At 45.0% G+C, this 18,418-nt stretch overlaps 1 protein-coding gene across 2 annotated transcripts in view; it reads right to left on the reverse strand.

Moving 5' to 3' along the window:
* gas7b (growth arrest-specific 7b) overlaps positions 1 to 18,418 on the reverse strand; it is a 625,036-nt gene that overhangs the window by 12,046 nt on the left and 594,572 nt on the right. For both annotated transcript variants that reach the window (XM_072483098.1, XM_072483099.1), the window contains exons 12-13: positions 15,287 to 15,366; positions 6,371 to 6,469 (exon numbers count right to left, since the gene is read on the reverse strand). In XM_072483098.1, the coding sequence (XP_072339199.1) occupies positions 6,371 to 6,469; positions 15,287 to 15,366 (179 nt within the window). The remainder of the gene's footprint in view (positions 1 to 6,370; positions 6,470 to 15,286; positions 15,367 to 18,418) is intronic.

Here is an 18,418-nt window from a genome sequence, read left to right on the forward strand (position 1 = left end):
GACCAGAGACTGGAAAACATAGGGAATTCTTTGAGTTCCTTGAAAGGAGGTCACCCTGGACAATGTGACATACGAGAGTCAAAAGGGATTAAGGAAAAGGGAAGCAGTGTTCGTTTGTATCTTCCACACGTACTTTTTTCCCTTTGGGGATTAGTTGGGAATCATTCGCAGGATTAACAGGCTGATTATCAACTTGTTGAATCACGTCATGAATGTTCCTTCTGTGGCCAACAGGGCTTGGAGTATGACTTGAACTCGGAGCTTGAGGCTCAGAGGGAGGCATGCTGCCCACTGAGCCACAAGACCTCCCAAACGGTGAAATAGTGAACCTCCCACAAGGTAATGCCACCCTGCCACACATGACTCTACTCCACACAGTCATACACAAAACCACATAAGATATCATATACACACAGTCTGGAAATATAAACTAGCTACCGTTTTGTTTTTACTGTAGACCTCAAAAAAGCTTCCAGTGGTCCAGACTAACACAAAAGCAACTCCGAAATGTGCTCCATTGCTCAAGGAAGTAAGTAACATGTACTTTGGTCTCCATATGCTAAGGTAAGTGAGCCGAGGAGGAACAGGAGTAGGCAATTCAGCCGGCCAAGCCTGCTCCGCCATTCAATATGATTATGACGGATCTCATCTCGGCTTCATCGCCACCGTCCTGTCCGCTCCACATAATCCTTCATCCTGCGACTAATTAAAAACCTATCTATCGCCTCCTTAAATTTGTTTAGTGTTCCGGTTCCCACTGCGCTCTGGGGCAGAGAATTCCATAGATTCACGACCCTTTGAGAGAAGTAATTCCTCCTCATTTCCGTTTTAAATATGCCACCCCTGAGCCTAAAACTATGGGGCTGGATTCTCCCGTCGGCGATGCCGAACTCGCGTTCGGTGATTGGCCAGAGAATCACAGTACCCGACCAAATCGAGGGCCGCGCCACTTTCGCGATGCTCCGCCCCCTCCAACGCGGCCTGTTGCTCCGCCCCCCGACCGGCCGAGTTCCCGACAGCGTCGGTCGCGTGTGGTCTCGTCTGTCGGGAACTCGGCGTGGCGGCTGCGGACTCAGTCGGGAGAGGGCTGACTCGTCCTCTCCCGACTGGAGCTTGCGAGCTGGCCAAAGGGCGGGGCACAATATCATGGGCTGTGTCCGCGAGCAGCCCACGGACCCGGCAATTCTCCGGGCCATATTGGCAGCTACAGCCGGGGTGCTCTATGCTGCCGGCATGCTAGCCCCCAGCAAAACGGGGAATTGGTGGCCGTTTTACGCCCTTTTTTCTGGTGTAAAATACCACCATTACCACACCGGCGTGGGGACATAGCCCTAGAATTGGAGAATCCAGCCCATGGCCTCTCGTTCTAGAAAGTTCAACAAGGGGAAGCATCTGCTCTACGTCTACTCTGTCAATCCCTTTGGCATCTTATGTACCTCAATTAGATTTCCTCTCATCCTTCTAAACTCCATCGAGTATAGGCCTAAACTGCTCAACCTCTCTTCTAAGACATGTCCTTCATCCCTGGAATCAGTCTGATGAACTTTCTCTGAACCATAGAATATGCACTGGTGAAGAGAAGCACGGTCAAGTGAAATGATGGGATGAGAACACATTGACTGGATGACCATGTGAATCCTACTGGTGGTCATCCTGTCCTTCATGAAATGCAGTGAAGTTAGACATTGTCAGGTCCCAATGAAACTATTAGTGTTCATTACAGCATCAAACACCCATGTGATATGTGCAGCCATCACATTTGTTCATTCAGCGTTCAAACCTAGAATGTCCCATGACTCAAAAACAACATGCAGTTATATAACGCCCAAACCATTCATTGGAACATTATTGGGCAAAATTTGCCGCTGAGCTACATAAGGATATATTAAGTCAGAATCACAGAAAAATACAGTGCAGATGAGGCCTTTGGCCCATCGAATCTGCACTGACACGAGAAAAACACCTGACCTGCCTACCTAATCTCATTTGCTGGCTCTTGGCCCATAGCCTTGAATCTTATGACGTGCCAAGTACTCATCCAGGTACTTTGTAACGGGTGTGAGGCAACCCGCTTCTACCACTCTCCTAGGCAGTGCTTTCCAGACCATCACCATCCTCTGGATAAAAAGGTTTTTCCTCAAATCCCCTAAACCTCCTGCCCCTCAGCTTGAACTTGTGTCCCTTTGAGACTGACCCTTCAACTAAGGGAACAGTCGCTCCCTATCCACCCTCACAGACAGATGACCAAAAGCATGGCCACAGCAGCATTTTAACAGAGGAAAACAAGGTAGAGAGGTTTAGGAAGGGAATTCCAGACCTGAGGGCCTAGGCAGCTGAAAGTATGGTAACCAGTGGTGGAATAATTAAAATCAGGGATAAGTAAAAGGCCAAGATGAGGAGCAGACAGATTCCCGGAGGGTTATGGGGTTGCAGGAGATTGCAAAGTAATGGGGAGGGTCTTGAAAATAAGGATCAGAATTTTAACATGGACACCTTTCCAGACCTGGAGCCAATGTAGGTCAGTGAACACAGGGTAAGGGTTGACGGATACAATGTGCTTTGGAAATGGGTAGCAAAGTTTTGGAGGAGTACAGATTTACAGAGGGTGAATTTGGCTCATTGAGAACAACCTTTTTCTGTGACATTTTATCTTCCATTCCTTTTCTGCTTCAACCTGTAGTTGCTTCACTTACAGTTTCTCCCTCATGACAGCCTGGTCCAAAAGGTAAAGTCGCATGGGATTCGGGGTGTGCTAGCTAGATGGGTAAAGAACTGGCTTGGCAACAGGAGACAGAGTAACAGTGGAAGGGAGTTTTTCAGAATGGAGATCTGTAACTAGTGGTGTTCCACAGAAATCAGCGCTGGGATCACTGTTTGTAATACATATAAATGATCTGGAGGAAAATTTAGTCTGATTAGCAAGTTTGCAGGTGACACTAAGAGCGGTGGAGTTGCAGATAATGAAGGGGACTGTCAGAGAATACAGCAGAATATAGATAAATTGGAGAGTTGGGCAGAGAAATGGCAGATGGAGTTCAATCCAGACAAATGTGAGGTGATGCATTTTGGAAGATCAAATTCAGGTGTGAATTATACAGTAAATGGCAAAATCCATTGACATACAGAGGGATCTGGGCGTTCAGGTCCATAGTTGCATGAAAGTGATAATGCAGGTAGATAAGGTGGTCAAGAAGGCATACGGCATGCTTGCCTTCATTGGCAGGGACATTGGGTACAAGAGTTGGCAGGTCATGTTACAGTTGTATAAAACTTTAGTTAGGCCACATTTGGAGATTGCATGCAGTTCTGGTCGCCACACTACCAGGAGGACGTGGATGCTTTGGAGAGAGTGCAAAGAAGGTTTAATAGAATGTTGCCTAGCCTGCGCGGTGTTAGCTATGAGGAGAATAAACTCGTATTGTTTTCTTTGGAAAGACGGAGGCGGAGGGGAGACCTGATTAAAGTGTACAAAATTACGTGAGGTATAGACAGGTTGAATAGTCAGAAGCTTTTTCTCAGAGTGGAAGACTCAATTACAACCCAGGTTCAAAGTGAAGGGGAAAAGTTCAGGTGAGATGTGCAGGGAAAGTTTTTCACGCAGAGGGTGCTGGGTGCCTGGAAAGTGTTGCCAGTGGAGGCAGGCACGATAGCCACATTTAAGATGCATCTTGATAGACGGGCAGGGAATTGAGGGATACAGATCGTTTGGGCTAACAAGTGGTAGGTTTAAATAAGCAATCTGGATTGATGCAGGCTTGGTGGGCCGAATCTGCTGTTCCTGTGCTGTAATGTTCTTTGTTCTTAGGTGACTTAGCGTAAAATAATGGTCATTAAAACATTTTTTTTTTAGAAAATCCAATTCGTTTTTCCAATTAAGGGGCAATTTAGCGTGGCCAATCCATCTACCCTGCACATCTTTGGGTTGTGGGGGCGAAACCCACGCAAACACGGGGAGAATGTGCAAACTCCACACAGACAGTGACTCAGAGCCGGGATCGAACCTGGGACCTCGGCATCGTGAGGCAGCAATGCTACCCACTGCGCTACCGTGCTGCCCTCCAAATAATGGTCATTTTTAGGACTTTAAAACTATTAGTTGTTGTTTGGGTAAATAAAAATTGTTACTCTAAAATAATATATTGATAAATTTGCATATTATATTCATATAATATGCACTCGCTGGATCTACCCAAGGCGTTCGGAACGAATTCCTTCACCTCGGAGACCCCAGATAAGCGCCGTTTAACAATGGTCTCCATAAATGGGGACCAGGCGAAACGGCACTTGTGGAGACGGGGGTCTCCCAGGCGAATGGAGGAACTGGAATGGCTTGGTTCTGGGCATCGTGGTACCCTGGCAGGTGCCTGGATGACATTAGGGGTGTGGGTGGGGGGGGGGACTCAAAGACCCTCTTATAGGTGAGTTGGGGAGGATCTGGGGATTGCATTGGGGGGTCTTGAGATTGGGGTGCCATTTAAATATGGTGTCCTGATCTCTTCCTGCACTGGCGAGCGGAGTTCATTAGTGTAGGAAACGGGACTAATTGCAGCTTCAGCCGAGCGTTCCCCACTGAGGCCCCAAAATAAAACAGAGTCCCGTTAGAAACACCTGCTAAACACGCTCAACACGGGTATCCATTTCATTTTCATTAAATCATACCTCTGATGTTTTTTTGCATGCATTCAGGGTCGTTAAAGAGGCACCAGCACAAAATGGGATTTGCCTCTACCTTGATGGTGGCTTAAAACTGATGATATCAGATCAGTCACAATTACACTTCTGTCCTGTTTGAAGTGAAAACTAGGAGAGATGTTAATAATAGACAGTCGATCTTTTGGCTTACCCAGAGTTAATGCAACTCCCACAGCGTGATCAAGTGTTCTCGTAGACAAAGGGCAGATGATCAGAATGGCCCAGTGAGGGGAATCGGGCGCAAAACCACATGTGGGATTTTTCAGTCTCACCCACTGATGGGCTCATCCAGTCCAATGAAAGTCAATGGAATTTTTGGCTAGGCCACCGAATTTCCGGAGGGAGGCAGGTCCCGCCAGGACGGGGCAGGAAAATCATGGCCTACATTCAGAAGCAATTGGTCACCTTCTGATTCCCCCCTGCACCTGTACAGTGGGGCTGGTCAGAAAACTTAACCCGTGACCTACAGAGTATTGGATTTTTTTTTGGCACCCTGCAATCCTATTTTCGACTGCATCTAAATTTTGCTCGCCACTGAAGAATCTTGCACGCTGAAGTAAACTGGCCCTAATGCAAGTGGCCACCTGCTGCACTTAAGTAAGTTTGGCAGCTGCCAGGGAAAAATTTAAAAAAGGCCTTAACACTTGTCGAACTGCAAGGCGGTTTCAGAAACTGACACCTAAATGTTAATAGCCAGATATAGATCTAACATCTATCTGTGTGGGATTGACTCCAGAGACTAAACTAATTTGCTACAAGAAGCTTGAACACATGTAAAATAAAACTATCCAGTTAAGCATTTGCAAAACACGCAATATAAAACCAGCAAGCTACTTGTAACCGTATGGCAGTGGGAGCAGTAGATGCAGTTAACTTCACCAAGCATCGCTGAGTAAATGAACAGTTCTGCATCCTTGATAATGAATTTAGAAGGCTAATTGTCTGATTTGTTGACTAGATTAAATGTCAGAGACGAATTGAGCCAACGCAATCTTTTCTTCTAAAACCTTTCATTGCTGATTAGGTGGCAAACCAGCAGACATATAAAAGGAGTTATCATTGTAAAGGCCTGTTGTTCTACCTTCTGCACTGGGCTCCTGCCACAGCATTAAAAAGGAAGCATTTCTATTGGAAACAGCTTGGGCTTTGCCAATGTCACACCATCAACAAGCTAGTTACTCTCTGTATTACTGACAACAGCAGCCAATTAACCCAAGCAGCCAACCGCTCGGGATGCCAATGTGTAACGTTCAAAAATGAATGCTTCAAACACCACAAGTAATGAGACAATGGCGTATGGCATAACTCATTTGGATCATTTTGAAATACACACTGGGGAAAACTAACAGGGAAGTGAGTTTTTCTTTAAAAGATTGCATTAAAATATAATCTAAGCTATCAGTGGAAGGAAAATAGCACAGACAGAATTGTAGAGCTCTTTGATGAAGTGGACACAAATAAGAACTGGTGAGATGGACCATTCCAGTCCAGTACTTTACTCTTTCTATGTCACCAATACATTTTAAAACTGCACAAAACATTGTAATTAAAACTTTCCTATAAATGTGATCCCCCCCCCCCCATCTTAAAGTTTCCAAAACAATTGCAGACGAAAGGCAGCAGCTTTTTTATTGTGTGAATGCTCTCCAGTGATTCCATAAGATCAAGATTTTCTTACACTTTGGTTGAACATGTCTGTCTCATGGCGGAGCTGTGTGTACTGACAGAGGTGTTGCCGAATCATTTCGATCCTTTCAACCTCCAGCCTCTCGAGTTCCTAGATCGTTAAAAATAAACAGAATTATTAGCAACACGAGCTTCCCTAATATTTGTAGATTTCTGTTGACTTATTCAAGTTTAACATAGCCCCTATCCACTTGAGCAACTGGTTTGAGCCAAAGCTTTGAAATTGCCTTTGCTCAATGGAAAATGAGGCTGCATGTCCAGCTCTGTCAGTTCAAAATCGGACCATGCACCATAATCCAGCCAAAAGTGCAGCCAGTTCTAACAATAGGCGGACCTCATAAGAACTTCATTTGCAGAGTTAGCCAACAATTCGGAAATTAAGGTTATTACACAGAACAGAAACTGGCTATTTGTAAGGCAGCACGGTGGCGCAGTGGTTAGCACTGCTGCCTCACGGCACCAAGGACTCGGGTTCGGCCCTGGCCCCGGATCACTATCCCTAGTGGAGTTTGCACATTCTTCCCATGCTTGCTTGTGTCTCACCCCCACAACACAAAAAGACGTGCAGGTTAAGTGGATTGACCACGCGAAATTGCCCCTTAATTGGAAAAAGAATATTAAAAAAGAATATTTAAATTTATATTAAAATAAATAAACTGGCTATTTGGTCCAACAGCTCTGTACTAGTGTTTTCATGCTTTGCATAAGGCACTTTTCATCTAATTCTACTTGCATGTGTTTCTATTCCTTTATCCTGCAAATAATTATCTAGCTTCCCCTCAACTGCATCTATGCACCTCACATTAACTACTCCCTGTCCCCATTCTATCTTCTATGTTCCTCACCACTCTCTGGGTAAAAATGTTATTAGACTCTGGGAAATTAATACTGTTGTATTATAACCCATTTTCATCTTTATTCAGTGACAAAAGGCACTTAAAAAGATCATGCGAATATGGGGTGTCAGTTACCTGTTGGATCATTTTCTCCTCATGAGAAAATCTCAAGAGCTACAGCTGAAGTCAGTAACATGCAGGGTTTGGGAGTTTGGGGCGGGGAGAGGGGGAAGCTGGGGTGGGGGTGGCATAGGCCTGAACCTAATTCCTGATTAGGGTTGCCGTGTCTGTTCAATCCTGAACTGACATAAGCAATTAATGGCAGGGTTGGAGTAGAATCACTGCTCCCTTTAATGCCTGGCTTACACCTGATAACTCTCCAAACAACCAATTAGAGTTCAAAACTAGAGAGCTGGTATCACTATTATTGGATCTCACTCTGTCTTATTCAACGTTTCTGGGATACATTTTCCAATTTTCATTTCGCAGAGGCTGGGGGGGGGGGGGGGGGGGGGGGGCACGGCGGTGGGGGGCGGGGGGCAGTGGCCACATCCAAGTTATAGTGGACATTTGCTGATAATCTATCATCACAGCTAGAAATAAATAACAGAATCTGATGGATGCAAAGCAACTTGTTACACTCTGGTGGGACAATGAATGCTGACTTGGAAAGGCCTGCCTGGCACATCCCCTTGCTAAAGCTCAGTGTGTTTAACAATAGACACAGGTTTTAATTTATTACCGGTGTAACATTTCCAGCCACTGCAGGATCTGCTCTGTGAGTTCACCACTTTCCTAATAGGAAACAGATGTGAAACTCGCACCGTTAGCTGTTCTCCCGAACACACCAAAACAGGAACTGATAAAACAGATTCTTTTAATGTGATCACTACGTTGTGCCTAAACTGGATCACCAAATACCTGTGGTACATGGGTGGAAAGCAGACAGCTCGTGCTGGATGCAGCAGGGTAGGTTGGCCATAGTGGTTAGCACTGCTGCCTCGCAACGTTAAGGACCCAAGTTTGATTCCGGCCTTGGATGACTGTCTGTATAGGTTTCCTCTGGGTGCTCCAGTTCCCTCCCACGGTCCAAAGATGTGCAGGTTAGATGGATTGGCCAATCTAGATTTCCCCTTGGTGTCCAAAGAGGTGGTTAGGTGGGGTTATGGGGATAGGGCGAGGGTGTGGGCTTAGGTAGGTAGGATGCTATTTCAGAGGGTCGGTGCAGACTCGATGGGCTAAGTGGCCTCCTTCTGCATTGTAGGGATTCTATTCTTTGGATATAGATTGCAGAGAGGGGTGGGGGTCGGTGGGAAATGATGGCATTGTGGTAATGTCACTGGACTAGTAATCCAGAGGCCTAGACTAATACTATTAGGAACAAGGGTTCAAATCTCACTGTGGCAGCTGGTGATATTTAAATTAATTTAATGAAACCCTGGAATTATAAAGCTAGTTTCAGCTCTGTGATGGTGAAACTGGCATCATTATTTGTAAAACCCATTTAGGGAGGGGTGGGGTGCACTTTCAGAGGGTCAGTGCAGACTTTTTATAAAATAAATTGAGAGTGGCCATTAATTTTTTTTCCAATTAAGGGGCGATTTAACGTATCCAATTCACCTACCCCACACATCTTTTCAGGTTGTGGGGGTGAGACCCACGCAGACACGGGGGGAATGTGCAAAGGGTCAATGCTGACTTGACAGACCAAATGGCCTCCTTCTGCATCGTAGAGATTCTATAATGCTGACTGCCCTCTGAAACTTACCTAGTAAGCCACTCCGTTCAAGGGCAATTCAGAGGGGGCAACAGATACCGGCCTTGCAAGCAACGCCAACATGCCATGCAAAAGTTTCAAAACATGCTTCTGGATCTGTGCACTACAGTCTGAAAAAGGCAGGAACAAACTTATACAACAACTTTTGCAACCTAAAGAATGCCCTAGAGCAGTGGTGGGCAACCTGCGGCCTGGTGGCCACATCAGGTTTCTGAGTGCAGCCCACGAGTCATTTGTTGAGCATTGCCCACAAGCAGAGTTGCCACATTCCGCAGGTTTCTAGTTGCATAGTTTTGCCTCCCACGGCATGACTAAAATGATACGCACGTAAAGCAAGGACAAGTGAAGTGAAGTGCATGCTGATTGCACACAACATTGACTGTGAGAGCCGTGTACTGCCCGTGTCCAAAGTGCAAATATTTATTTTCGTTTAAATCACTTGAAGTTGATGACAGTTCTGTTAATATACAAATGATTAAGCATTTGCTTTACCTTTTAACAAAATATTTAGCATGTATTAAATGTATTCAATCTTATTCGATGGTCAAGATTTCAATCTTGCGGACCAATAAGATGAAGGAGGGCCATCCCAGAGTCCATCCACTGACCTCAGTTGCCCAGCGCTGCCCTCGAGTACATTTTGAAACGTAGTCACTATTGTAATGTAGGAAACACAGCACCCATAATGTGCAATCCCACAAACAGCAATGAGATAATGACTAGAAACTTTCTTTTAGAATAAAGTGATCTCGGTTGAGTAATAAATATTGACCCTAATATCAGGAAAAGCCACATACCCATCTTCAAAATAGTGTGTGGAATCTTTTAGACTCATCCAAGGAGTTTTGGTCTCCCTCATCTGAAGACCAGCACCTCCCACAGTGTCAGCACTCCCCAAGCACAGTGCTGACAGATTGAAATAGGAAATCTTGTTGAATTCCAAGCAGTTTTGTTCAGGGTTTAGGCACTTTAGGCTGCAGGTTTGCAAATTCTCTCAAAAAAAAAAACCACACCGAGCAACATCCTTTACGCTGAATAATGCAGTATATAACACGTTATCTGATTAAATACCAAGAGTCATGGGTTCAAAATGTAGGAGTCATGGATAAGAAAGGAAGCCGGTGGAGATTTTTCACCCAAAGAGCAGCATGGCTCTGGAATAAATTGCCAAGAGGGCCACTGAGGCGGGGTGGAGAGATAATTAATGTTTCTGAAGAGGAAGCTTTCGGAAGATGCGATTCAATCAGCATGTTGAGTCAAAAGGCCTTGCACATTTCTTGATAACCCTTGCATTATTTGAAGCGAGTTTTCTGTTTTTTGCTCATCACAGCAGATCATTCACAGCAAGTCCAGTTAATGTCCTGACGATTACTGTTTCATTCCCACCTCCCTGACACAGCCCATAAAGTTTGCAGTCAAGGTTACACCCCACCGCTATATAACTGTCACATTCAGAGGCAGCACTGGGTCCTTTATCCACAGATTTGGCCCAAATGTGGTACAAAAAGGCATTGTGCAAGAGGAAGTGAAAACAGTTACAGTAAACATTTACTGTGCAATCAGTTGGTGTTATGAATACGGTCATGTAGGGCAGCACGGTGGCCTAGTGGTTAGCAGTGTTGCCTCACGGCGCCGAGGTCCCAGGTTTGATCCCGGCCCTGGGTCACTGTCCGTGTGGAGTTTGCACATTCTCCCTGTGTTTGCGTGGGTTTCGTCCCCACAACCCAAAGGTGTGCATGGTAGATGGATTGGCCACGCTAAATTGCCCCTTAATTGGAAAAAATGAATTGGGTACTCTAAAAAAAATTTTTAACAATTTGTTTTATGAATACGGTCATGTATTCCATAAAGGCCCTGAACAATGTCAACTGCTGGGATCCTGTGTTATATCCCATATAAATAAATAAATAAATAAATAATCACTTATTGTCACATGTAGGCTTCAATGAAGTTACTGTGAAAAGCCCCTAGTCGCCACATTCCGGCGCCTGTTCGGGGAGGCTGGTACGGGAATTGAACCCGCGCTGCTGGCATTATTCTGCATGACAAGCCAGCTGTTTAGCCCACTGTGCTAAACCAGCCCCTCATAATGCTTGGATGTCTTCATATCTGATCGTGTCATTTTTACATCAGACTGGATAACTTGAGGTTAAAAGTGAAGAAGCACTGGTCTATTTGTGTATTTTCTTGGTTTCACATCCTGAGGGGTGAGGAGGGGGCAAAAATGAAGCTGCGCACCAAATCCGCCACTGACCACTGTCTTACAACACTGTTAAATCGGTATCACTTGACCGTACCAATCCACTGAGTCGGTCATCTTATTCCAGTTCTGCGATATTGAAGAACCACAAATTGCAGTAACGATAACTTTGCACTTCTCCGATGTTCAATTTTCTGCTCTGCCCGGTCGCAATTCATGGAATTTGGTCAACAAAATGGATTATTTTGAAGACACGAGGTCCAATCGGAATATATGGAGATCTCAAGTAAATACGTTCAGTAAGTTCAGTGACTTGTACTGACTGAACGTTTCTAGCTTTAATTCAGAGGTTGGTCACCTGGGTCCCTTACTTTCTGGAGGAAACTCCTCGCCACCTCTCGGCTTCCTCCCACAGTCCAAATATGTGCAGGTTAGTTAGGTGGATTGGCCAAACGTGTTCAGAGAGGGGTTAGCACTGCTGCCTCACAGCGCGAGGTCCCAAGTTCGGTCCCGGACCTGGGTCACTATCCGTGTGAAGTTTGCACATTCTCCCCGTGTTTGCGCAGATTTCACCCCCAAAACCCAAAGATGTGCAGGGTAGATGGATTGCCCATGCTAAGTTACCCCTTAATTGGAAAAAATGAATTGTGTACTCTAAATTTATTTTTAAAAATATAAGTGTCCAGGGAGGTGTAGGTTAGGTTATGGGGGTACAGGGATAGGGTGGGGTGAACAGGGGAGTGGACATGAGAAGAGCGCTCATTCGATGGGTCGGTGGAGACTCGATGGGCTGAATGGCCTCCTTCTGCACTGTAGGAATTCTATGATCTATGGTATCTTCACATTTAACACCTTTTCCAAACCATGTCCTGCACAGCTCATGTTCAGGATTTAATTTAAATAACCTAACGAAGGACTTGACCATTCAAAATGCTTCAAGATGCATAGCCACATCATTTTCACTTCCTTATGAATCATAAAAAGCACATGTGAGATAAACTGTGAAAGAAAATCGCCATTCCCGCGGTAATGGTTTTTCTGTAAAGATTTGGTCTTGAAGCTATTTCTGTTGCACAGATGTCATTGGCTGATTCTTCCATCTAGTCAGCAAGTTTCCATGTTTGCTTACCTCGCAATATTTACCATCTTGCATTCAGGCAAAGAGGCAAGCTTGGATTTCAGCAAAGCAATTATACACATAGGCATGATTTTACAAGCGAAGAAGCACTAATCCATTGTGCATTTTCTTGGCATGTGTCCTAAGGGAAGTTGCGCACAGGGCCCCACTAACTCAAAATCCGCCACCAGCCATTGTCTTCCAACACGGAAGCATCATAGAATCCATCGAATCCGTACAGTGCAGAAAGAGGCCATTTGGCCAATTGAGTCTGCATTGACCCTCTGAAGGAGCACCCTAACTAGGCCCACTCCCTCACCCTATCCCCATAACCCCACGTAACCTATACAACTTTGGACACAAAGGGAAAATTTTAGCATGGCCAATCCAGCTAACCTGCATATCTTTAGACTGAGAGAGGAAACCGGAACACCCGGAGGAAACATAGGTAGACACGAGGAAAATGTGCAAACTCCAGACAGACAGTCACCCAAGGCCGGAATCGAACCCAGGTCTCTGACGCCATGAGGCAGTAGTGCTAACCATGCAGTCAGATCAGCCTTGTTAAATTCTGCTGTGACTGATGGCCAGAGAAGAAATAGGCCATCCAGACACAAGCTTCAGTAAATCTGCCAAACCATCTGTGTGGTTGCTACTGGGCTTACAAGACATACGTTTCAGGAACTGGCAGCATTACCAAGGCACTAAGTGGAGTCTAATTCACAGTAGAAGAAAGGTTCCAATAGCAAATATTCCTGAAAATCATGATAAAGCTAAAGGATGCAAATCAAAAATCTCAGAGGTAGGATGCGACCTATCTAGTCAAAGTGAATTACAGCCTAACTAAGTAGCAGCAGGGCTCTGAGATAACTCTCTGTATCCTAAATAAGGCATGTTCCATAGGGAAGCCTAGAGCTGCCTGCTGTTAGCTCAGACCTAAAATTCCAGTTTGGCTCAGTTGGCAAGACACTTGCTCCAGCACCAAGTGGTCGTGGGTTCAAGTCTACACTCCAGTGCACCATCGAAGAGGGGTTGCGTTGTCAGAGGCCAGTCAAATGAAATCCTATACTGAGACCATGCCTGACGAGTGCAAGTCCACTGCACTATTTAATGAAGAGCTAGCTCCCAGTCCAGCCAACATTGCCAGAAACTGATTAATTAGTCATGTGTTATTTGTGGCACCTTGCAGTTCACAACTTGGCTGCTGTGTTTATTTACATGATAATCGTGCTTCAAAAGTACTTCTTTCAACGGATATGTTAGCACTAGTGCCTCACAGCTCCAGGGTTCAATTCCGGCCTCGGGTGACTGTCTGTGTGGAGTTTGCACTTTCTCCCCGGGTGCTCCGGTTTCCTCCCACAGTCCAAAGATGTGCAGGTTAGGTGGATTGGCTATGCCAAATTTCCTCTTAGTATCTAAAAGGTTAGGTGGGGTTACTGGGATGGGGTGGAGGAGTGGCCTTAAGTAGTGTGGCTCTTTCCAAGGGCTGATGCAGACTCGATGGGCTGAATGGCCTCCTTCTGCACTTTAAATTCTATGATTCTAAGTTCAGCTTGGGAGCCAATTATGACACTAAGTGCACGATCTACCGGCTGCATTGCGCCCGAAAAACAGTGCGGCGTGGCCGGTAGATGCCAGAAGATCCATCTTCCGCGATCTACCCAGTTCACCACGCCTCGCGAGATCCAAATCCACCTTGCCATGTGAATCCCGCCTATTGTGGGCAGGATCACTTTTTAACAAATCTGCATATTAAAGTGAGACAGCTGATTGGGAGCAACCGAACATGTTCTTGGTCTTCCGAATGAATGGAAATTTCTGCTCATTCCAGTACTGGATGAGGCCGAAGGACATGTCACAGGATCTGCCCTAGTGGGTCGAGCTTCAGGAAGCAAATGTAACAATCTGCTGAGCAGGAAATACGTTTCAAAAATCACTTTACAGAACGGGCCTGTTGAGTGGTCTGAAATTATAAACCTCACAGTTATCAGGGCCTTGCCCCATCTGGGTTGTCAACAGCAAGGACAATCATGTACAAATGCATCAAAGTTTACTGCTGTTTTTATTGAAGTGTTTTGGGATGTTATGAGAGGGTGGTGGGTGTGGGCTGTGTTTGCAAGCAGGTTTTCGGTGATGACATTTCAGAGCTCTGGATATAGATTATGTGGAAATTAAAGTGTTTAAAACCAATTGTTGCCGCCTCAAGTGAGACAGGAAGGGAAGAAGACAACTGTAGCTGTATTCATATGCCTGGATTTCCTCCTTCGAATCTGCTATTAATTTATCTCCCTCGTTTTCTCTCCAGCGGGCATCATGCTCCATATTGCAGTGTTGTTTCACAGGTGCTAACTGCTTTGGGGCCATTATTCACATCTATGAGATTGCTAATTAGTCTCAAGCACCAAGTCTGATCTGAAGAAGAGTCACACAGATTCGAAACGCTAACACTGTTTCTCTCTCCACAGATGCTGCCAGACCTGCTGAGTTTATCCAGCATTTTCTGTTTTTATTTCAGATTTCCAACACCCGTAGTATTTTGCTCTTATTAAACCTGATCCATGGCCTCACTCATCATTCACATGTACACATATTGGACTGAAATCAAAATGGCGGTTTGACAGAGCTCAGAGGCCAAGTTTACACTAAACTTGCATTATCGTGGCTAAGACGCGGGAATTGTTGCACAATTCACTCGCCCGATATATGATTCAATCGCAACTCAACAAGATTATTATCTAAAAATTGTGTATTACCTTTGTATCAATGACTTTCTTTGGGGGGGATAACCTTGGGAAACAAGAGAGTAGTGCAGGATCTTTCTTCAGAAAGGTCAATGGTAGGGTAACTTTAACATAACCTAGGAAAGGTCTGCTTTCTGACATTCTGACCAAATCCCATACCATTTAAAATTGCAGTGTTACTCCAAAGAAAGTGTCCCACAGAGATGTTTGAAGAATATGAATTTGTCTGTTGCTCACCAGAGTTGTTGTGACCATCTCCTCGAACCATTTGGATTGGCTTTGATTGTAGAGATCTACACAGCGTGTCAGATCATCACCTGGAATCACAGATGCCACTTATTAAAGGCTGGGTTATGTCAACACTGCGTCATAACCCCAGAATTCTGCTCAGTGCTTTCTGGCACCCAACAAACATTTATCATGAAATAACTCTTGTTTTTTTTAATCACATGGGCACACAAACATACACATTACTCCAACCAACCAGATTGGGTGTTCCCTTGGAATTTGTTCCACAACAGGGAAATGTGGAACATAATAAAATGTTCCAAGGAACTTCACAGGAGTGATATCAAACAAAATATGATGACAAGCTACATACAGGGATATTAGGACAAGTGTGTTAATGTTTGGTCAAAGAGTTAAGTTTTACAAAGCGAGGGCAGCACGGTGGCGCAGTGGTCAGCACTGCTGTCTCATGGCACCGAGGACTCGGGTTTGATCCCGGCCCCGGGTCACTGCCCGTGTGGAGTTTGCACATCCTCCCAGTATCTGCATGGGTCTCACCCTAACAACCTAAAAAGATGTGTAGGGTAGGTGGATTGGCCACTCTAAATCGCCCCTTAATTGAAAAAAAACCCATTTATTTAAAAAAGGTTTTACAAAGCGTCTGAAAGGAGGCCATAAGACATAGGAATAGAATCAGGCCATTTGGCCCATCGAGTCTGATCTGCCTGTCAATCATGGCTGATATGTTTCTCATCCCCAGTCTCCGGTCTTCTCCCATAACCCCTGGTCCCTCTATTAATCAAGAGACGAGGGAGGGGGAGAGAAGGAATTGTTTGATGAGGGAATTTCAGAGCTTCAGGTCTAGGATACTGAGAGAAAGGCCGCCAATGGCACAACAATTAAAATCAGGGATGCGTAAGAGGCCAAAATTGGCGGATTTCAGAAATTTCAAAAGGTTATGGAGATGATGGAGGATTCAGAGATAGGGCAAGGCCATGAACAGATTTGAAATCAGGATAAGCATTTCATAACCAGGCATTGCTCTGCCAGGACCTGATGATCATCAAAAGCACAAGGTTACAGGTGAAGAGGATTGGTATGAGCGCAGAGTTAAGCTATTGTTTACATAGAATGAAAGATGGGAGGCAATCCCAAGAAAATAATGGAGCCTAGAGGCATGCAGGAGGGATTCCACAGCAGGGATAAAATCAGATGATGTTATGGCAGTTAATCATAGTGATGTCGTGGGCATGTGGTCGGAAGCTAACCTCGGGGTCTAATATGACCCCAAGTTTTCAAACTGGTTCAGTCTCCAACAATTGCTCGGAAGAGGGATGTGTTGTGGCAGGGGCCAAAGAAAATGGCCTTGGGCTTCCTTTTAAAATAAATTTAATTGGCAAATCTTTTTTATTCCAATTAAGGGGAAATTTTAGCCAATCCATCTACCCTGCACATCTTTTTGGGTTGTGGGCGTGAGACCTACACAAACACGGGGAGAATGTGCAAACTCCACACGGACAGTGGCCTGGGGCCGGGATCGAACTAGGATCTTCAGCGCTGAGGCACCACCATGCTGCCCTTGCCTTGGTCTTCCTAACAGGTGGAGATTTCTGCTCATCGAGCACTGGATGAGACGGAAGGAGGTGACACAGCATCTGCCTCAATGGGCCGAGCTACAGGAAGCAAATTTAGTTTTGCTGGTTAGGAAATAAATTTGAAAAATAACCTTGCAGAACTGGCCTGTTACCTGGTCTGCATTCATAAACCTCACAGTTATTGGGGCTTTGGTCAATCTGGGTTGTCAACAGCAAGGACAATCTCGCACAAATGCTTCAACACTTACTGCTGTCTGAGCATGTGCACTGGACAGAGTTTACAATACAGTTGTGGTTTTAACGCTCAGTCATATTATTATCCAGGAGGTGGCAGTGTGGATTTGAAACCTTGCAGATGAATGAATTAAAATGCTGGGACCTAAGCACATCGTTCAATAATTTATATTGCGAATCAAACTTTCCTAAGGTAGCTTTTCTTCGCATCTGTATACATTATTGCTGTTCTACATGATAATGGAAGTGGCATGCATCAGACACCAAGTAGTTTTTTCTAAATATCTCTGACCGTCTTTGTTCCTCCATATCCCCTTTTATCTCACAAAGGTGCTTGTCTTAATCATTTTTGGCAGCATCTGTTGTAGACCAATTGATCATGTGACAGAAGCGTGGAAAATTCTCGTTGGAGCGCTGTCAGAGTAAAAGCTTGTAGAGCTGCTCAGACTAGTGAATGACCTGTTGTTGTTCCAAGTCCTTGGTCGCCAGTTATTGGAAGCCAGCACTTCCTCCCTTCCCTCGTTCCTTGTTCACATGGTTTTTCGCCACAGGCATACTTAGACAGCAATTATCATAGAGGTCTACAGTACAGAAAAGACACTTTGGTACATCGCGTCTGCGCCAGTCAAAAACAGCCACCTAAGTATTCTAATCCCATTTTCCAGCACTTGGCCCATAGCCTTGGATGCCTTGGCATCGTAAGTGCACATCTAAATACTTCCTAAATGTTATGAGGGCCTCTGCCTCCACCACCCTTTCATGCAGTGAGTTCCAGATACCCACCACCCTCTGGGTGAAGAGATTTCCCCTCACATCCCCTCTAAACCTCCTGTCCCTTACCTTAAATTTAAGCCCCCTGGTCATTGATCCCTCCACCAAGGAGAAAGGTTTCTTCCTGTCCACTCTATCTGTGCCCCTTATGATTTTATACATCTCAATCATGTGCCCCCTCAATGTCCTCAGTCTATCCAATCTCTCTTCATAACTAAAATTTTCCAGCCCAGGCAACATCCTGGTAAATCTCCTCTGCACTCTTTCAAGTGCTGTACAGTTCTATACAGTTCCAGCATAACGTCCCTGCTCGTAAACTGTATGCCTTGGCTAATAAAGGCAAGTATACCATATGCCTTCTTGGCCACCACATCCACCTGCCCTGTACCTTAAGGGGACAGTGTACATTCAATCTCAAAAGGCATCCTACCCATGACTGATTGCAATCTTACTAGATGGCCAACCAAGAATCGAGCAAGAATCTCAAGTTGGAGAACTGTTTAAATTAAACTCTTCCAGCCAAGTAGTCCTGAGCTAAAAC

This window comes from Scyliorhinus torazame, chromosome 18, assembly GCF_047496885.1.
Source record: "Scyliorhinus torazame isolate Kashiwa2021f chromosome 18, sScyTor2.1, whole genome shotgun sequence".
NCBI classification, from domain to species: Eukaryota; Metazoa; Chordata; class Chondrichthyes; order Carcharhiniformes; family Scyliorhinidae; genus Scyliorhinus; species Scyliorhinus torazame.